General features: G+C 42.3%; 3 protein-coding genes across 26 annotated transcripts in view; 1 reads left to right on the top strand and 2 right to left on the bottom strand.

Moving 5' to 3' along the window:
- The window catches only part of madd (MAP-kinase activating death domain), a 40,366-nt gene extending 35,204 nt beyond the window's left edge, over positions 1-5,162 (bottom strand). For all 24 annotated transcript variants that reach the window (XM_028401544.1, XM_028401555.1, XM_028401550.1 and 21 more), the window contains exons 1-2: positions 4,727-5,162; positions 379-578 (exon numbers count right to left, since the gene is read on the bottom strand). In XM_028401544.1, coding sequence (XP_028257345.1) covers positions 379-437 — 59 coding nt within the window. In that variant the 5' untranslated portion in view covers positions 438-578; positions 4,727-5,162. The remainder of the gene's footprint in view (positions 1-378; positions 579-4,726) is intronic.
- Positions 5,163-6,532: 1,370 nt separating this feature from the next.
- Positions 6,533-13,896, bottom strand: nr1h3 (nuclear receptor subfamily 1, group H, member 3). The gene is made up of 10 exons (XM_028401534.1): positions 13,687-13,896; positions 12,037-12,119; positions 11,490-11,732; positions 10,805-11,071; positions 10,511-10,716; positions 10,241-10,420; positions 10,062-10,161; positions 9,835-9,948; positions 9,659-9,753; positions 6,533-9,455 (listed from the first exon to the last, which is right to left on the bottom strand). Exons 2-10 carry the CDS (start codon positions 12,077-12,079, stop codon positions 9,309-9,311), a joined length of 1,395 nt encoding a protein of 464 aa, XP_028257335.1. The 5' UTR covers positions 12,080-12,119; positions 13,687-13,896; the 3' UTR covers positions 6,533-9,308.
- Positions 13,897-16,519: 2,623 nt separating this feature from the next.
- On the top strand, positions 16,520-20,151 carry arl14ep (ADP-ribosylation factor-like 14 effector protein). Its single transcript, XM_028402072.1, has 5 exons — positions 16,520-16,694; positions 17,250-17,445; positions 17,545-17,670; positions 17,923-17,963; positions 18,820-20,151. Exons 1-5 carry the CDS (start codon positions 16,624-16,626, stop codon positions 19,046-19,048), a joined length of 663 nt encoding a protein of 220 aa, XP_028257873.1. The 5' UTR covers positions 16,520-16,623; the 3' UTR covers positions 19,049-20,151.
- The last annotated feature ends 1,806 nt before the right edge of the window (positions 20,152-21,957 follow it).

Raw genomic sequence — 21,957 nt, 5'->3', positions numbered from 1 at the left:
CACCACTGCGCCAACGCAAAAACCTTGTTTAAAGTCAATGAATACATTCTTGAGACTGCAGAACATCATTTAGCCCTGAGGGACCTTCCCAAAGGGATTAATAAAGTATATTCTATTCTAGGTGCATGCTGACTGAACAACGCCTCAAAACAATGTTATAAGACATGGATAAGCTGAGGCAGAGTACAATTGTTTCATAATCAACACAACCAAAAAGACGCCGGGTGTGTGGTGTGTGCTTATACGGTATTTGATGTTTGGGTTGTGGGTGTATTCCAAAAATAGACCTAGATCTACTAAAAACACCCTCTGTGCAGACATCAAGAGGGGATGTAAAGAAAACACACAGCAGATATTATTCCTTATTATTGGTCTCACCTTGCTCCGACCACAACCAAGTAGTCGAGAAGGCGAGGGCACATTTTCTTTTTCTCCATCTTGGATTGATGACGTCCTGTATGTCAAGGCATCCAGGATAAACGCTCCCTCTTGAGTCAAATGTGGCTTTCCATCACAACAAAGAAAATGTAGACGTATTGTTGAAACGCAGCTCCTTGGTTATCATTATGATGGTTCACCTGCAACAGAAAAGAATGTCTTGGTTAGAATATAATGCTGTTAGAAGCGCTGAAGGACGAGGATCTGCTACAACTGCATAATGCCAACCAGGCAGCAACACAAATCAGGTTAAATATGGTTTCATAATTTATGGCCTTTGAATTTTTTTTTAAAATGTCAAGGACTACATGTTTGCAAGCAGGCTTTTAATCCTTCACATATGTTAGTGTGGAATTCATTTCAAGCTGATTCATAAATGCATATTTCCCCACTGACAGCACAGCATTAGAAAAATCATTATAAAAGGGAAGTGAAGGAATATAGTGAGAGCTAATATGAATGTTGGAAGCTGCTTCCTGCAGCGCTGCTGGACATGTTTTTACAGTTCCACGTGTTACACTGCATTTTATTGAGCAGGAAATGAGAGACTTTACATCACGGGGATGCTTCAAATTCTGATTTTACAGTGTGATATTCACACAATAGCACAAAGGAGGAAGGAGGAACAAAAGCCAAGGATGACAAGCCATCAGCTTCTCTAGTGTTCAACGACGCTGCCTACATTTTACCCCAAATAATACGATAAATAGGCATCGCTCTAAAATGCATCATGAACATTCCTGTAAAGCTTTCTGTTTCGACTATCACGCCTGCATGCTGGATTTTGAAGGGTTTGCTGATATACAAAGTGGCTTAGGGTCCTTGGCTGGAGTGAGCACCCTTGACTGCTGCTTACAGTATATACTCTGGCCCCAACAATGGTGTGACTGGCAGGTAGCAAACTGAGCGATGGCTATTGAGCCCTGTGGAGCCACTTAAAACCTCCAATCTGGCATCACACAGTCATGACACAGTAATCTTCAAAATCATGGTAATACAGGTTCACAACACGGCTTCAGAGGCAGCAGTCCAGCTGCTGCCGTGACGGTAGACTGCAGGTGAACGGCAGCAGTCCTTAAGTCAAACACAGCTCCATCGACTGGTGATGACAACATTCCTGCCACTAAATTACAAAAACAAACACGCCAGTAAAAGGGATTAGCATACTGGGCTTAACTCTTAAGATTATTTGCCCAAAAAAAATGCTCCTTACATTCCCACGGACATTTATTGAGCACCAAATCAGTCAGGATCAACCTCACATCTTTATCCATTTGTTATCCACTCTACGGTGAAATAAGAGTAGACATTTTGATTTTAAAGAACATTTGCTGCACTCCTGTCTGGAGTATGTGTTTCTTTCCCAACAGATTTCTCCCAGCATGACTGTTAAAACACAAAATGGCTGCTCTACAGAGGAAAAAGAAAAAAAGAAAAATGAGCCTTGAAGGACGAGCTGTGAGCTTTGCACTTATGAACACATTTCTCTGTTAGACAAAGAGGAAACAAATCCACCTGTAAACACAACAGTGATGATGAGCTACCAGTTATCATGCAAATGAAAGCAGCTTTTCCTCCAACACAAACAAATGCCACATGAAGCGCTGCTTCAGACAACACCCTGAAATACAAACACTGTGAATGAATGCACAGCAGCTGTTCACTGTACACTCTCCACACTGTACCGCTATCAGTGTGACAAGGGGAGCAAGATCAGAATTAAGGAGTAAACACTTGTTTTCAAAGGGTTAAATCAGCATTTTCTCATGCAACCGTTTTGCAACGTTTCACTGGCTGTAATTTGCACATCACTGATTAACAACAATAGCTTATAATCTGCCAAATTTAGCTCATTTACACCTGCTGATTTGTTTATATCCTAAAAGCCGTGACATCATTTAAATGTAAAATGATGCAAGATGTAAACAAACACTGACATTTTACTTTATGCTTCAATGTGTGGGCTCATCTGGCGGCTAAAGCAGAGCAGGCAGCCACATATAACAGGGCTGACAAATGCACTGCGTGTAAATCATGAGTGGGACACTAAAGTCACACATCCTGACGGAGGCTCTCATTAACTCCGGCACAGCCAGCGTGAGACGCAGCTGCGTCCAGTGGACGTTAAGATATTAGGGGTGGCTTTATTACAGGAGGCTTCAAACGCATTATCAGTGTAATTATGCCTAATAGCTCCACTTGTTGAAAGAGAAGCCACTCGGAGACAGGGACTTAAACCCAATCTATACTAGGCGAGTCTAAACGAAGCAGCGCGGCAAAGTGATTAATTAATAAAACATATCCAGAGCAGAGTAGCAGAGTATGTTGTGTGTCTGGTATGTATAAGAATATCATTTAGCCACTGTAATTATGTCCATTTCAGGAGGGTAATAAACTTGCCAACAGTTCTGTGCCATGCAAACCCAGCACTACCCACAGTGAGCTAAAACATAAATCGGCTTAACATCAGCGCTCATCACACTCACGTAAATTTATTCAAATGTGCTAAAAGCCTCGTCTGCTTTTGGCATTTTTGCACGGTGACGTACAAAAATACAGAAGTAAACTGTCACCGAACTTTAAAAAGAACACGCTGACACACTGTACGGCTGCTTATCTCAAAGGTTATCTCTTCATACATCACTGCTGAGCAAGTTTAAAAGAGACGGCAAACCACAAACAGAGAGGATATACTCAGAAAATGTTTCAAAGACAGCTCAGCTGTGACAGCTCAGATCTGTTTTTATCTTACAACACCACTAGGACAATGAATCTGCAAGCAGGTCTGGCAGCGCGGATGCTTCCTGGTACGAGGCCAAAATGGCTGTTTTATGAGGCAGCAGAGCTGTAGACAGACGGATCCAGCACAGACATACAGAAGCACGGCATTATTTTTAGATGAGGATGGAGTGACTGTGCCACTTCATCATCGAAACGCTGCATGATCTTTACAGGAAGGATAACGGTGCAGGTGAACACAACAGATGAATCTCCTCAAGAGTGGTCTGCAGGCAGCAGTAGTCACTGGTTATGTAAGCACAGAGAGGAGATAGATATGATTCACAGGCATCCAACATGGACTGCAGTTCTTTGCCAATCACAGTGAACATAAACGAAGAAGACTGACGAAACGGTTTCACTCCGCAAAGCCACAGAAAAGACAAGAGACACGATGTTTAGTGTTAAGAATTGACTGGTCCTCACTTATTGAACCAGCAGTGCAATGTTCCTCAGCTGGACTGATACAGGAACTATTTTGGTCCACTGTCAATAAAACAGGTTAGCTTAGCACCAAATGATTGGCTCCACCTCTCAAAGCAGAGTGTTTATATACTGACTCCTTTGGATAATTCCTAATGCACAAGAAACAGAACATCTTACATCCCAACAGGTTTAGTCTACACCTAAATAGAAACAGTGGTGGTCATGAGAGCACAAGACAAGAAAACAGCATCCATTGTTTTTATGATTAAAAACAATGCACTGACCTTAAAATATCCTACAACTCCATCCAGGCCACATTTATCACTCTGCAGGGCTGTGTTTACTAAATTTTCTACATTTTCCTGTACACATGATGCTACCCTTGCTGTCATTATTAGCATCCTCGGCTATATATATATATATATATATGCATATCCAGTGCATTTGTGAATAAATTCAATGATCTATTTTAGGTGATGACATGATTTCCATCGGATGCTGTGTGTGGACAAAAAAAAAAAAAAAGAAAGATGCTTTGGGCGTTATTCGGAGGTGACCTTCCAATGTCACACGACTTCAAGCTAAAAACTGTCATGGTGTCAGTTCCTGACTACAAACCACTCGTGACGAGCTGGTTACCAGGTGTAGTGGATATTTTACCAAACCCCTCTTCCTTAACAAGCTAACAGTGGAGATTAGCTAACGACAGACGCTGATTGAACGATAACTTTACCCGTGATAAAAGCGATAAGGCAGCGCCAGCAGCTCCGACACGGGCCGTCGAGTAGTTTGTAGCGTGTGTTTATCATTTTTATTATATGTATATAAGGAGCTGACACACCATCGAAGCATCCTCTCGCCTCCCCTCTTTGCTAGCCTTATGCTTTCTACGTCACGAGTGGATTAGCTAGCAGGCTAGCTAGCTAGCTAGCTAGCTGCTACTAACGTTAGCCTGGTCGTTTAGTTTCACAAACTTGTCAAATGTAACAAAAGGCAACCACTGCAGGAAATAGCCCGTCATATCACCCACATAACTGGCTGAATGGGTTTAAATAACATTAACACAAACAAAGAGCGTTCTTACCTGCTTGTATTAGCCTGTTAGCCGCTAAACGCCAGCTGCTGATGACGGCCTGGGTGGTGGTGGTGGTGGTGGTGGGTGGGTGCCCTCCGCGGTCAGAGCGGAGGAGAAGAGGCGGTGATGTTTGTCTGAATTCGGCCGTATTTTTTCTAATCTTCAGTCGGCGGTTTAGCATCGGAAACGTCGGACGAGGACACCGACTGGAAAAACAAAAGGGGGGACTGAACTTCTCCGTCCGGCGGCTTCGCAGCGTAATAAATGATGCAAAGCGTAAGTACGTCCGCCTCTCCGCTCGATGGAAGAGCGGCTCGGTCAGTTACAACCTGCCTTCACAACACATCCTCCTCCTCCTCATCATCATCATCATCACCGCCAGGCTGCAGGGAGTTCCGCATACTAACAGGCCGTGATGGCAGAGCCGTGCCTCCCGAGAGCTACGAGCCCGTCACGGGGCCGCGCACGGTTAAAACGTAAACCAGTGGGCACTGAATTAATCAATAGTTTATGTATTTTATTAATATAGTTTGTATTTTACTTTTAATTACTTTGTTTATTATTATTATTATTATTTGTATCCATGTTATTTCAATTATTTTTAATACTTTTATTAGTATTTATTATTATTATTTTATTTTATTATTATTATTTTGTATTATTAATATTATTAGTAGTAGTATTATTTATAGTAATAATAATACCATGTTTTTGATGATATTAATAATACATTATTATTTACATTATCCGTAATAATTTTAATATTTTTATTATGAATAATAATAATAATAAATAATAATAATAATACATTTTATTTTTTTCTAATACATTCTTTCATTTATTGTTTTTTAGTTTATTCTATTTCTTATTATTTTATTAATAATAATAATAATAATAATACCATGGTTATTGATGTTATTAATAATTGTATTAATATATTTACACTATCAGTAATAATTGTATTAATATTTTTTATTATTAATAATAATATTAATAATACTTTTACAATTTGTTCTAATACATTCTTTCATTTATTTGTTTTTTTAGTTTATTCGATTGCATTTTTAGATGGTTATAGCACTTTGGTCAACATGGTTGTTTTTAAAGTGCTTAAATAAATAAAGTTGCAGTTGTATTATTATTATTTGAATATTCCATTTTTATTGTGATGTGCTAGCTGAGCTGACATCCTGTCAAGATGAGCCCCATGAGTCCCTCATAAAGGCTCAGACCTGTCCTCTCTATATGTTCAGTCACATATGATTAAAGTGACAGACCTGATACCTGAGGGTTTTTTTTTTTTTTTTAGATGTAGTTACGGTAGCACAAACATAAACCACCTGCAGCTGCAGCCACGACAACACCGGCGTCCACGGCTGCACCTGCAGCCACCCCAGCTGAGGCCTTGGCCCCTGCAGCCTCCATATCAAACCGTCTCTACCTGCAGCAAGCACAGCAGCCACAGACAGCACCTGCAGATCCTCCCCCAGAGGCCACGCAGCACACATGCAAGGAAACTCGAAGCACTGGTAACCACAACCACAGCACCTGATGCCCCCACATCACTACAGCAGCCGCAACCACAGGAGCAGCACGTATACACACATGAAATGAAACTTTAATTCTTTGTGATTACAGGTTCTATCATTTTTTTTTGGGGGGGGGGGGGATTTCTTATATATTTCAATACACTTCCACAGAGGGACTGTCTGTTGCTATGGAAGCGGTTCTGACCACGCTGGATCCAAATTCATTTTTAGATTCACAATCACACGAGTACCAGTGTGTCAAAACAAGCCATTCTGAATCCAAACATATCAGCACTACAGCAGAGCTTTAATTTATACTGTACATACAAAACAGACTCCAGTCTCCAGGAGGTACAAGTATTAAAATAGGTTTGCATTTCTATATATCAATAATGTTTACAGTGTCACTCGCAGAAGACAGAAATTAAATGAGATCAAAGATGACAATTACAGTATATACAGTACAATTAATCTCCATACCTACAGCATGTACACAGAGAAGTGTTTACGACTGACGCTTCAGAGCTCACACTCAGTTTGATTTAGGCTGGAAACATCATCTCAACATCTTTTTTTTTTTTATTAAGTGGTTAGTGTTTGGCTAAAGACACGCTGCTGCAAGCATCAAACCAAAAAACAAAACCTCACGTTTCATTTTCTTGAGGGTGAACCCAGAGAATGTTCTACGTAGCCAACTGAAATAAATCACTGCTTTTAGTTCGCCAGTCCTGTACACAACAGAATAAAAACCATCAAACACATCACTGACGGGTTAAGAGGATGTGCGAGAAATCCAACAACAACAGAAATATGTTCCCATTTTTCAATTCTAGGAAGAGGGGGAAAAAAGGGCTCGATACAATACGTGGTCTGAGAGAGAGAGAGAGAGAGAGAACATCAGCACTGACATCTTTGTCTTTTATTACAAATATTAGATAATAATCAGGGCAAATGTCCAATTAGCAATACCAACATTACACAGAGAGAGAAGGGAATGGAACTCTTTCTTTGCTTCCATTAGCAGGAAAAAAATGACCCTATTTGTTTGTTATTCTTTCTAAGAAACTGATGAGGAAGAGGAAGGAAAACACATTAATACCACGAAGAATGTGGACAAACAGAATCAGCTTGTTGCGGAGCGACAGACGGAGCTCACCCATGCAGTGAGAGATGCATATAAAAAAAAAATCTTTTCTATTTACATGATAGATGGACTCAATGGAAAATAATGAGAGTAAGTATGAGTTCATATTGTAACCTGTCGCAGTGAGGAACTGAACAGGTGTTTGTAGTAAGAGCGGAGGATGGCTGCATTCCATTTAGCTGCTTCGGGGTCCTGCCGTTGTAGCCGCATGGGATGAAGCCATTGTTAACACCTGAGATTTGACTTTTTGTAATTTCCTACTGTGAGCAGGCAAAATGTCTGCTGTGGTTGTGAGCTGACCATCTGGAAGGTGGTGATTCAGTTTAATTTAATTAGATATACAGAGAGAAGTAAATAAAAGTTTTACAAATCGTTAGTTGCAGATCTCTTTATTTCTGTCCCACTTGAGCTGTAACATGTTTTAACCGACCGGTGCAATTCTATTAGTTAAAAAAAAAACCATAAAAACTGCGGATGGAGATGCTAATAAGCTGAACGATGGCGTACAATGCTCTGCTGGTCGACAGACGAAATGTTTAAAAAAAAAAAAAAAACGGGAACGACATCTACAGTCAGCGAGTGTCAGGGTGATAGAAAACAGGCTTTGTACCGTCCAGCCCTCCTGACTAAATGAAGGAAGAGAGAACAGTCTCTGATCATCCATTATGCAGCCGAGTATAAACACCTTCCTTCCTGTTGTTCTCTGCTCCCTGTTAGTTTTGGTACGTTGTTTTCTAAAAATCTGACCAGTTAAAGCTGATGATGTGGAGTACCTACACAAGGCAGATACTCCAGGCTATAATAATAATAATAATAATAATAATAATTATAATAACAGACCTTTAGAAGGTTCTAACAAGAGATTCAGTTAAATAGTTCTCAGCTGTATCATTCATACATCATATATTATCAAAAATAAAAGGCTGCAAAAATCCTCTAAATCTTGCTCAAATTACTGTCATTAATGTTTTCTGCACGTACATGTCTCACACCTAGTTTAGTCACAAATCAAAAAAAAAATATTAAAATCTTCACACACACTTATTTGTCCTTTCTATTATTCTATACACCTGTCCGAGCGGATTCTCACATCATCGCTGCGTCTCCAGTTTTTACCGTTCTTGTGCGTTAGTGTGTGTGATTGTACAATCCTGTGGATCCTTTTTTTAAATGAGTGCACTCTATACATTTTCTCGTGTGAAAATAAATATACAATTTTACATGAATGTTAACAGGCATCTATTAAATGACCAACAGAGGTCCCTTATGCGCTTGGAAGAAAACTAACAGAGATGCCTCCAAATCCCAGAGGTCTACTTCACATTACTTTACCTGAGCGACTACACCAACCAGTTTTTTTTTAATTATTTTTGTACTATTCGTTCAGTTGAACCTAAAATCAATAAAGTGAACAGCAGACACACGCCTGCTCGTGCCCTGCGCTGTATTTCCAACTATTGCACGGCTGCAAATGAATCTACTTCTACTACTGAATGTGCCACGGTGATCCTGACTCCTGACGTTGGAGACCACAGCCACAGCTCACGCCTGCTCAAGTACTTCCTGATTAGAACTGTTAAGAGGAAGAATACAGAACTGCACTACAGACCGACGTAACATTTAACAAATATTAAATCAAGAGTGTCTAATGAGCTGGATGCTGGTATTTAACCACAATCATGTCAGCATCTACAAACATCAGACGTGTTCATCTTCATCTTAATGAACACAGAGCAGTCTGTCTGAGAGCCACGGGCGGCGACGCTCTCCTCGTGAAAAAGGGGGAAGAAGAAAAAAAAAAAAAAAAATCTCAATTCTCTAACCGATCCGTGACCACGTCGGCACAGTCAGTGATCCTGCCTGATGCCATGTCTGTCTGTCTGTGTCAGGCTTTAGGAAGCCGCGGAGTGTGACATCATCACTCGTTGACGTCCCAGATTTCAGACAGCAGCGGCGGAAGCTTCTTGTCCTGGAGGCGAAGGGCGAAAACCTGCTCCGAGTGGACGCTGCTTAGTGTACGGAGGCTCACCAGCTTCATCAGCATACGAGGGAACATTAAGTGATCCTGAGAAGTTAAAAAAAAAAAAAACAGAAGAAGAGAACTTTCACATCATTAAGTGTTCCCCTACCTCCTGAAGCCCACCTCCACTCTAAACAACACAACATGGAAGCTCAGCTCTGACCCACTGTGATCGTTGTGATGATAACAAGCAGGTTATGCTGACACAGAGTCCACACAGGAGGAGAGGTTATGTAAACTGTACTCACATTTGGTCTCTTTATCATGATGTAAGAGCGCAGTGCATCCACATAAGGCTGCTGGAGCCTCTCCACCAGATCGTGATCCTGCACATTTGGCCGATCTGAAACAAAGAACAACGTTTAATCTGCGGCTGCAAGTGTCGCACACTGTAACAGGGCTGTGTGGCCTGTTAAATTCTGACCTGCAGAAAAGATGTTGATGGCGATGAGCAGAGCATATTCAGCCTCGTCCAGGTGCAGGTCATTCATTCCTTTCGAAAACTCAAAGATGGGGTTAATGAACTCAAACTGAAGCCCTGAGGAGGTAAGAGAGGAGAGAGGGACACTTTAAGGGATGGACAAACTGTGGGTGGACAGCATTGGTGACACATAAATATCCACATCTCTTCTGGTGGACAGAAACCAGCACCTGCTTTGGCAAAGTCCTCCTTATTATAACTGAAATCCTTCAGAAAGGTGATGCTGTCGATGGCAGGGTTGTACCGTCGAGATGTCTCCAGCAGCATAATCTGAGGGACACAAACACACAGGAAACCGTGTCAGTTTCATTCTTAAACAACAACTCATGATAAACCGGGGATGACAAACCTCAATAGTTGATGTCTTCAGCAGAGCGATCTGGTCCTCCCTCGTGAGCTCGAGGAAACCAGGAAGCTGCTTAGCGAAGTCTACAATCTCTTGGACTGACATGATTGCCAGCTCAGTGAAGTGGGCGAAGCGCTGCTGACGCACCTCTCTGTTCTGCAAGTCCTGACTCTGCGGCCACGGCTGTGAGGGATTAAACCAGCGTCAGTGCCTGAAAGCAGAATTCTGTGACACCAGAAAAAAAAAAAAAAAATCAATTATTCGTCCCTTTACCGTCACTTTGGGTCGGTCGAGAAACGACCTCTTGTTGCATTGCTTCTGCATGGCCACCAGTTTCTCGATCATCTCCTGCTGCTGCGGGTCCAGAGCGGCCACTTCCGGCGGAGGAGTGGGCGTGACCACTGTGGACGTGCGGGCGGTCTCCTCCTCCTGCTGCTTCTTCAGCTTCTTTAGTCTGATTTGCTCCTCAGACAGGACACCTACAGGTCAGAGAGGACACATTTTGTGTGTGTTTTTTTTTTTCCAATCTTCAATTTTCTCCGATTCTCTCGTCCTGCGGACACTCACACTGCTCCAGCATGCCTGCTTCCCGACATTTGCGCAGGCGGCACTGCTGGCACTTGCGGCGCATGTACATGTCCATTTCGCAGCGGCCATTGTTCTTGCAGGAGTACTGGGCACTTTTAATGACGCTGCGCCGAAAGAAGCCCTTGCAGCCCTCGCAGCTCAGTACGTTGTAGTGGAAACCAGAGGCCTTGTCGCCACAGACGCTGCACACCTCGTTGCCCAGCATCTTTGGAGCTGGCCCCTTTTTTCTCTTCACTGGCTGTCCATCTGAACAAACAGAGACAATTATTATTATTGAGAGGCAGCAACGTCACTGCAGACAACTCCTCAGCTTTTTCCGCCCCCCCTGTGGTGGAGCCTTTAGTTATTCAAAGCATTCAAGGCCTTAATCAATTAAGCCTTATTAGCTTCAAGCACTAATAACTAGGATCATAACTGTAAACATGTTTATTTCTGCTGTAACATGGAGGTCAGTGGCCTCATTTCCCAGCTCTAGAACTGCTTTAATTAAAGCACCAAAGGTCACACAGTGGTCGACCAGAACCTCCTGCCTTCTGTGGCTTTTATGAGAGTAACAGCACACTTCCTGTTCTGTGGCAAGACTCTTGTATGATATGTATCTTCATCATATCATCTTCCTATAAAGAGAAATGTCCCTTTAAAATGAGCATCATAACAGCCTCACCTGTGCTGGCAGGTGTATCGCCTGCAGCTGGATCCAGCTTAATGTCGCTTGGCTCTACTGGCAGAGGGCTGCTCATGTCAGTCAGTGAAGGGCCGTTATGAGGGGGGATGGAGAAGTCATCTGGCTGAGAGAGGTCAGTCAGTGACAGCAGGCCGTCGTGTTTCATTGCAGCGCTTCCACTGCTCTCCTCAACCATGCAGTCCAGCTGCAGCTCAGAGGCCCCGTCAAACACCTTACTCTCATCTGACAGAAAGGGGGGGGGGGGCACACAAACAAGACACATTCGTTCGACGCATTGATTTTTTTTGTTTTTTTAATCACAGTTGTGACAGGTGTCCAAAATAAATTTCTGAAACAACATGATGCAACACCGGAGTAACACACCACGGAAACCGCTCTGTGGCTTAAAGCTGTGACATATGGATGCATTTCAGGAAGAGGATGTAAGAAACACCCATGCAACCAAAAATAGGCACAATACAAAGTATACAAAGAGTAACAATGAGCAGCATGGAGAAATGTGTGTGTGTCAGGTGGTTTAGCATACCATGACCAACATCTGGGATATCAGTCACAGACAGCGTGGACATCTTCTGCACAGCAGCTTGTCATTACGAAATCAACATGTACCTGTGGAAGAAAAATGACAAAAAAAAAACCCTTAACATCCCCTTAGGTGTACTGAAGTTCCTTAGCAACCTCCTGAAACACACTTAGGCCCCATTCACACTGGAGAAAGTGTCTTGTGTAACTGTCCACATCTCCGGATGTGGTCAAATAACATCAACAGTGGTGATTGATATGATCCTGCACAGCAGAACGAATATTCTTTGACAGATGTGAAGTATTAAAAAAGGTCGACTGATGCCCTGCCTATGAAAATATGCGTACTGGAAAGCTAACTGGACGCAAAAGCAGAAATGAAAGTCTGTCATGTGCTCTGTATGGATACCAGGAACTGATTCAGCAGACACACAGGCATGATTTCTGGCTATTCTTAACCAAGCTGAAAGACAGAAACACCAGCTTAAGGGTGGAGGCTTTGTGGAACAATTTAAAACAATAATAAATTCATTTTAATGTGATAAAACACTATTTAAGACAAAATGACGTGTCCATTATATCAACTGACTGTTTACTGTGGTCTCATGGAATCAGACCTTTTGGTCATGTATGGATGCTCGTGTGGATTTACTCCTTCCACCATTGATGGAAATGTAGTGGGTACCAGCGAATTAAACGTCTGTCAAATGAATCACATCGATGTAAAAACTCTATCGTGCTTATTGATTAGAACAGTGGACCTTAAAGAGCAAATCACAGTCAGTATAAAGAGCACAGGGAATGCATGTTTCACAGCATAATTAGGAACCAACTAAACTAAGGATGCATGATATCCATGACTGCAGAAAACTCCTCCTCCTCCAACCGATGCTCTGCAATCATCACAACACCTGCTATCAGTTTATGACGCTGTAAAATACACCTACACCTGTTCCTCTTCCGTCTAAGATAATGAGGTAAGTTCTCAAACACATGTATGAGTATTGAGTGTCACCTGTTATCTGCCTGTCGGTGAGTTTGAGCCAATGCCGATACTTTATTTTATAAGACGCCAAATGCTGCCAGATCTGAGTTTTCTGTCTGTTATAATTATATAATAGGTGAATATGTAGAAAACCACACTGACGACAGTAAACTTAAAAAAACAGCCACAAAATGGCTCAATCCCTGATTCACAGATGTTCACCACCACCTCCAGGAGAAGGCCGGCCCTCCTGGAAGATAACTCACAAAGGGTTTCTGTGCCTCTTTAAAGAGAATTACATAACTCCAGGCAGATTATGTCCACATAATAAAACCAACGAGTTAATCAGAGATGGCAGTAATTTGCACTGATAAGCATCTACACACCACAGTAACCCGCCAAACAAGAGCACGGTCACAAAGTAACGCACTTTCTTAGCATAACGTAGCTTTTAAAAGCAGCTCTACCCAAAAAGAACGATGATAAATATCATTTTCAAATATTTGCAGCTAAAAGAACTTAATATCTTCTACTGACGAGTGCTCTAGGTAACAGCTAAATCCTAAATAAAAACACTAAAGGGCAGCAGTTCAGTACAAAGCCCCATTTAGCTCAAATTAATCTGCAACAGTGACTCTGCGACAGCTAAAAGCGCTGGACTGGCCTTACCTCTGAGGCTGATGTCTTTATTTATCGTCTATCCATCTCAAACGTGAGTCCACGGCCTCAGTCCATCTATAATCCTGCCGCTGATGGAAGGACTACCTCGCCTGATGATCCTTGAGGATGCCAAAGACCCTGGGACTTATGGTGCAGAAGTTAAATGGCAGATATCTTGAAGAGGATGAGTAGGAAAGGAGGCAAGTCCCTTTCTGCAATGCCCTATGGGAGACCGGAGGGGGGGGGGGGGGAAGAGAAAAGAGGGAGGGAGAAAGGGAGGGAGGAGGAGGAGGAGGAGGAAGGGTGAAAGAGGGAACACCACGGGTTACTATTGGTCATTTGCATGACTCTTAAATCCCCACAGGACTTTTTTTTTTTGTTTCATTCAAGCAGACTCAGGGTGCACAGACACCAAAGGACCATCCCGTCTTCTCCACTTTTGACAGACTCAAACACTTGATCTATATCTTGACGGACCAATCATTTAACTGAAAGGGTCTGATCTAATATTCACATATTGAGAAACCACAAATCAATACATCAAACATCAGAGCAGACTGCAGGTCCACAGCTCATCTCATTCAACAAGCACCAGACCCAGTGTTTAAGAAGTTAATGTAGGTACGTTAGGGCTCGTTGTGTTTTATTGGGTGAATTTTCGTTGGCTGTAAAACATTCATCCTTTGTATGTGACCTCATGTCATCCCCACCCTGATCTCTCTCCGTGTTAAAGTCCAATGTCCCCTGCATCTTATCAGTCAGTCACCTTTGTCCGTGCGCATGTTTTCATAGACGGCTGGAAATTAAATGAAAGTGCCAACAAAATCAATAAAGCAGCGAATGAGCACATTAATATCTGTGGATGCTCTCAGTCATCACAGGTCATGTTCTGTCCAAAGACTTAAAGTGAGGCAAAAAAAACATGAGTTCAGTTGCCTTTAATTTACATTCTTGGACACCTTTCTGCCATAATATTAGTCACACAAACCACACAGGAATGTAAAGTAAGCCTTTGGTTTCAGACTGATGGACGCACAGAGCAAAGTTCTTCATGAGTAAACTCAGGCATTGAGAATAAATATGTCACAGTGATAACGAGAAAATCCTGCTCAACAAACCCAATCAGCATGAAAACAGAGTGGGAACAGACTCCGTCATGAATTCCCAGAGTAATAATAGATTCAACGTCTAAACTCAGCAACTACTCGGTGTGAACGGAAGAAAGTTGGTGCTTCAATCTGACTGCTTTTCCCCACAAACACACAGATTGGAAGAAGAAGAAGAAGTAGTCGATGCAGTGCTTGCACATCCACCCTGTCGTTCTCACTTCTTCTGATCATATATAGAGAGAGAGGGAGAGACCCTGCTCTCAGGGTGACATTAGGTGGAGCTGCACTGGGAATTATGTCAGGTCACTAAGAGAGTGATAAAGATGTAAGTCACCCAGCACTGACAGCAGATGGAACAGATGCCACGACTGTACACGCCCACAAACACCCACCCACACAACAACACAAGTGAAAACACACGAATGCCTGCAGAAGCTTACAGTTCACTATTCAGACGTACTGTGCATAAATACAAGCACCCTGTGAGCCCTCGGCTAATTTACACTTAGCATGCATGGTTACCTAATTGTCAAGTGACTATTAGCTTCCATATAGACGTTGTTTTGCAATCGTGTTATGTCAACACTTGACAGTGAAAGTGCAAAGTCAAAACACACCTGACCACTTCTGTTTTGCCGATACTGGGACTGACTTATTACAGATTTAACGGTTAGATCTGGTGTTTACATTAGCTTAGTTAATAAGTTATTGTTTACCTGGTAGCGTTACACAGAAAATGTAGCTAGCTTCTGGTTCGAACTGCTAGCTCGATAAAACAAGTTGAATACGCGACATCGGCAATATGCTAGCTAGCAAAGAAAGCTTGTAAAAATGACAACAGGGTGTTTAGGTAAGTTTAGCTTCACGGTCAATCCAAACAAGGCCAGTATCATTAGCCTAACACCCACACACACACACACACACACGAAAGGAACTCCCTGTTAACAAGTTCAACTTAGCTAGCATGGCTAACTAACGATTTTTCAGAAGCACGTTGAAAAATGCCAGGAAGACAAAACGTTGACTTGCCAGGTGACTTCACGACTTTGCGACTACTATGTTGGCTGGACGAGGCTACTCCGTCCGTCCGTGGTTCCTGAAAGCGGCTTTGACAACCGAGGCTAACATGTTAGCTCGCTAGCCAACGTAGTTACATCATGTGATTGAGCGGCCCTGTGGAGCTGAGAGGCCCGCAGCAGGAAACACATTTCATCATGTCCGGTGTTTACAGACAGCTGGGCTGTAAAGTCCCCACACACACGAAAAATATTCAGGAAAAGGCAAGAAAGTTTATGATGTGGTATAACACAAATCATCACATATAACTGTCGTAAAATACACCTGGCTGTACAACAAAGGGCAACAAATAGTCCCATGATATCCCTCAATATGTTTTGATATTAGTTTGTAAGTAAAATGTGTACACTCAAAAAAACACGTTAAAAGCTGTAAGTAAACAAACATGTCGGATACTACAGTTAATTATGTTAAGAAGAACTTTAATTAAATTAAATTATCAACAATAATTTGTATAATAATTGCAAAAATGTAACTTTTCTTTTAAAAACAATTTATTATTGATTAAGTAGTTTAATGTATATGAAATAATATACATTCAAAATGTATTGCAGCCCATAACTATCAGTGTATTTTGAATTATCACTAGCCACCGCTAGAGAGCAGACTATCCCAAAGAGCAACCGGAAGTAAACGCGGACATACATTAAGTTTCGCCGAAGAAGAGTAGAAACGAAAACACAGCTACAAACGTTGTGTTGCTGATGTTGTCTGTCCTTTATTTTCTGCATTATTCTACAGTTTTGACAAAAAGGATACCATGCCCGTTATCTGTGCGGCTACGGGGTGCAACAATAAGTTCGTCAAAGGGTCGGAAATAAGATTTTACCGGTAAGATTTGAACTAGCTTAACGTGAGTTCAGCAGAGCTAGCCAACATAAGCCACAAGTTGTCACTCGTAACCACAACAGCTTCAAGGCAAATAATACATTAAAATACGTGTGAAACATATACTGCTAATGTTGCAGGTCGTTTTTTTAGTTGTGTATTTTAACTCAATAAATACAGTTTCCTTAAATTAGCCTGACTGAGATTAAGGTAAATTAATACACTACACTATATATAAAACAAACCATAAACCTTAAAAGACAGGCAGAAATGTAAGAGTGTGTTATAAGAACGCTTTCTGAGGGGAAACAGAAGGGTGTCCCATTAATTTATTAAATTTTCATTTATAAGTTACAGACGTATTCCACAATGTCTGGCTGATATGTGCTAAAAATTTGGGAATGAACTGATGCACACATTCCCACAAAATAGAGAAGATTACATCAAAATGACTGTGTTCAATAAAATGATAGGTTTTCTAAGACTACCTGCTTATAACATGTGTGATGTCTGGTTTGAAAATGACACCTCTCTCTGTCTCCCCTGTGTGTGTGTCAGTTTCCCCCTCAGCAAGCCTCAGCTTGCCAGCAAATGGGTGCACAGCCTGGGGCTGAGAAACTTCATCCCAACTGCCAACACCTGCCTCTGCTCGGAGCATTTCAGGCCCGACTGCTTCAGGGACTACAATGGCAAACAGTTTCTGAGGGAGGACGCCGTGCCCACCATATTCTCACAGGGGCAGGATTCGTCAAAGGTTCACAACACTGTAGCGTTTATTATCCTAAAACATGAGATTTCTGTGTGTTACTTTTTTATGTTAAGTAAAAAAGGATCACTGTGAAAAATTCCACAGATTGAGCTCCGTAAAAGAGGAGTAATACCAAAGGAGACACCTGTGGCAAACCAAGTGGTGGCACAGACGGACAGAGACAGGCTGAAGGAAGCTGTTCTACGCAGAGAGAAACGAGGAGGAACCAGGGTGAGTTCCAGTCACTGTACACCTGACCAGATTCATACCAGCTTCTTAAAAGTGATCTTTATTTCTTCATGAACAAGTAGGAAAATAGAATTTCACACTCACACTGAGTGATGCTCAAGCTAACATCCAAAGAGAGGTTTATGAAACTCGAAGCCAGCTGCTGACGTTATTTATAGTTTAAGAAATCACCCAATGACACCTCAACACCTGGATTATGTCATGTGGGGATAAATGCTATTATTCATGTTGCAGGGTGGACGAGGCGGCCGTGGAGGAAAACAGCTATATGACAGGTGAGACACTGCGGTGCTGAAGTTTACACCTCTTTATTCCTGCACAGCACTTTTATGAAATGAATAAGATTCCAAAATAAAAACTGAAAATTCAGAACAGGTCAAACTAGGGATGTCCCGATCAGGTTTTTTTGCCCTCGAGTCCGAGTCGTTTGATTTTGAGTATCTGCCGATACCGAGTCCCGATCCGACTCTCTATAAAGGCAAATAGCAACTCACTCGTTGCAGCAAAAACCTGTGTGTGTGTGTGTGTGTCCAAAGCGCCACGCTAGGAGATTTCACACACGCAGCAGCTCATCGAGGTCTCGAACCAGGTCCTCTCGCACCCCTACCCATACCCCTACACTACAGGACACAGGGCCACCCTGCACAGAAGGCGTTAACTTTGAGAGCCCTAATAAATATATATCCGAGTCCTGATCGGGAGGTAATGTCCGATTCCGATCGAGTCTGAAATCACGTAATCGGGCCCGATTTCCGATCACGTGATCGGATCGGGACATCCCTAGGTCAAACTAAGGATTTGCAGTCCCGTACAGGTTTTTCAGAAGCATTAGGTCCTGGGCTTTTAACTATAGGTTTGACCTTAAACTTCATAACAAGACAGAAGTGTCCTGATGTTGTTCGCCCCTCCTCACTGAGAGCCTTTGTTGTCAGACTGTTAGATGTTGACAGTAGTAATGTAGATTTATACAGAGGTGCAGCTCTGATCATTTCACAATGTCAGACATAAATACAGCTGAAAAAGCGATTACAGAAAAAAACCACTGAGGGGAAAATGCTTCACGAAAATCGAATCAAAAAGTTGCATCAGACCGAACGGATCTAATTACATCAGCTTTAACTCCTCGTGCAGGCAAAACACCGGAGCCAAAAGCCGAGTGTATGACAACAAAGGCCGACTGATCTCCAACGGCAAGGACATGTGTGACTGTCTGGATGTGGACTGCATGGGCTGCTTCTACCCCTGCACCGAGTGCGGGTCACGCAGGTGTGGGGTCGAGTGCCGCTGCGACAGGAAGTGGCTTTACGAGCAGGTGGAGGTGGAGGGTGGAGAAATAATCCGGAACAAGTTTGCTGTTTAGTTACAAGAGACTCTTTGTAAAGGCTTGGTGTTGGACCATTTAAGACTGTGACTCCTTTTGAGGAAATATTACACGTTGTTAACGGATATTTATAAGGTTTTTATGAGAGTTACTGCCTGTGGTGGAACACTATGCTCCTTTTTTTGTTTCCTTCATGTTTCCTGCACGATCAGCTGTTAATAAATGCTTCTTTTTTTTATTCATATTTAATTTCTGCAAAGTAATAATTTAATCTGGAACACAAAGAACTCATATGTAGTGCATCACAGGCCACAGACGAGCAGATAAATGACTGAAAAAAACAATAATGACACTAATTGTAAGTCCAATGACAAACACAAGGAATAAAGTGCTAAATATTTAAGACACATCCTGGTGTATCAACAGGTTTAAATTAGAAGCTCTGCATTATTTATGCAGCAGGAGGCCAGTTAAATTTACTGTCCGAAGATTCTCTTTGAGCTCTGAAGGTTTGGATTTTATCTGACTGTATCTGTTCAGTCAGAAGCAGCAGTGAGGCAGAAGGAAGCAGTCCTTCCTATACAACATCATGCCCACCTTTATGTGCGCATCAGTGTGCCTCTTCACATCTAAAGGCATTATTTCATACATGTGTGGAGTCGTCTCAGTAATCCAGCTTTAGATGTTATTACTTTTTGTACTTCCACCAGGTCCTTTCTGTCTGATTATCACAGGCTGGACACACTAGAGAAGTGATCATTTCACTTCCTCCTACGTGCTGACCTGAGGCTGCAGACAGCCGGCGTGACACAGCAGTTCATCACGCCGGCTTAAAAAAAAAGCGCTGCACAACTCCTCAGACAGTAACGTCTCATTTATACACATCATGCTGTCCTTGAGCTCAGCTGTAGGTCAAGTGTCACGCAGCACAGCATAGCTGCATATTTCCTCAGAACACTGGCAGTGAGAGCGGAACACCGTGCCAAAGCTAAAACTCTACGGAGTTACACTATTTTTCATTTTTTAAAGGGCATGTAAATAAAATGCAAGTTCTCAGCGTCCTGTAGGGAGGAAATCTGTGCAGTCAGCTTTCTGTAACATCACAACAACCATGTTTTATTAAATGTACAAGTTGCTGTCTTTGTAATGCATTTTATGGCTCATTTTTAAAGAGCTTATTAATATTTATAAAAACTCAGCGAGCGAGAACGATGCAAACAAGTCATTCATCACAGCAGCAGCAGAATTTCTCCTATGTTTGTGAGTCCAAGTTTTTCCTACGGTTTATATTACAGCAGCATTTCCAAAAAAAAGGGTCATATCAGGACATTTTGTTCAGAAGCTTTGGTTATGCTAATACAATGTATGACTTCCATCTGCATTCTCAATGGGTTAAATCAGTTCAAATCAAGCTGACAAATGAGGAAGCTCCAAGAAAAGCATAATAAAGTAAGTTGCAAGTTTTGTGGAGAGTTCATATCTGCTCAGTGTGTCTTTAACACACATGCTGCATGTAACCTTCTATTGTCCTTAGTTTTTAGAAAATCCGGTCCAAGGCAGAACTCATTACAGCCTGACATCACCTCCATCACTGTGTCCATTTCCCCGCCGCAGCAGAGGAAGCCTGGCGACAGACCCGTCTATAAACTTGATAAAATGTCTTAACTAAATATTGGCTGCAGCAGCCAGCAGTGAGGAGGGAGCACGGGCCTCCTCTGAGGAATCTCTGCTGCTGTATGTAAAGACGGCAGCGACCTGAGCGCACGGAAAGCTGTCAGCACATTTTCAGCCTGCGGCGTTCACACCGAGCTGGACATGTGAGACAGGAGGTCCGTCTGAGGGGCCGCTCCGAGTTAAAGGCTCAAACTAAATCCATGAACACCCGGGGTGAAGGTTGAAGGTCTGTCTGGGTGTTGTCAACAGAATTCCATGAAAACAAAGAAGATGAGGACAAGTTGGGGAAGGAAAAAAAGATGGAGAAAAGAGTAGAGAAGAGGTGGAGGAGAAGGAAGAAGAAGGAAAAAAGAGAAATAGCAAGAAGCTTTGAGCCTCAGGCTGGGAACAGTTAATTATAAGAGAATTAACCCACTTAACCCAAAACTAATTCTGTTTATTTGCCATTGTTGAAACAAGAAATATGCCTGGACTCTGCATTCTTCAGGGCAGATGATGTCACACATCCATCCTCTGCTGCTGGAGCCCCTCAGGCTGCCCTCACTGGAGCATAAGATGTTGTTGTGATACAGCTCAGTACCTCCAGGCCACCGTCCATCTCTCCACTCCAGCCTGCTCGACAAGCACCTTAGGTCAGCTTCGCCTGCGGACTCTGCGTACGCTCCATCCGCCTCAGCTCCTCAGGTCATCCCAGACTGGAAAAAAAAACAAAAACTTCTTGTAATCATCCCACGTATGCTCGTGTTTCTATCATTGATCATTTCATTGATTGTTGGAGCACAGTGGCTTTGACCTTTGCACTTCTAGCTGTTCTGAAATATTGATCAACTTTAAATAAGTTTTTACTGCACAGCAGACTCAACTTAAACCCAAAGAAAGCGCTCTAGTTCTTTGTCGTGACACTGAATTTAGAGGCTCTGCGAGGCCTAAAGTATGTGATAGCAGTCCTCAGAGCCTCAGAGAGATTCATGGAGATAATGCTGTCCGCACTTCAGGTTGTAGACTTGTAGACCAGAACAATGCACTGATTTTATTATGATATTTTTTTTTATATATATTTGAGCTTTAATACTGATCTCACACACAGAGTTTTCGCCATCGTGGTCACCTCCAGGTGGCCCTGATGTTTGGCCACAGGAGGCCACTACCTCGTGTGATGTGAGATTAATTTGCTAAGTGATGCAAATTCAACATGGTCCAGGAAAAAAACAGGGTCTTAAAGGTAGGGTAGGAGATTTCATTCTGATGCACTTTTTGTTAAATTAGTGTAACTT

Source organism: Parambassis ranga, chromosome 3, assembly GCF_900634625.1.
Source record: "Parambassis ranga chromosome 3, fParRan2.1, whole genome shotgun sequence".
NCBI classification, from domain to species: domain Eukaryota; kingdom Metazoa; phylum Chordata; class Actinopteri; family Ambassidae; genus Parambassis; species Parambassis ranga.
This window is presented reverse-complemented; position numbering and strand designations above follow the sequence as displayed.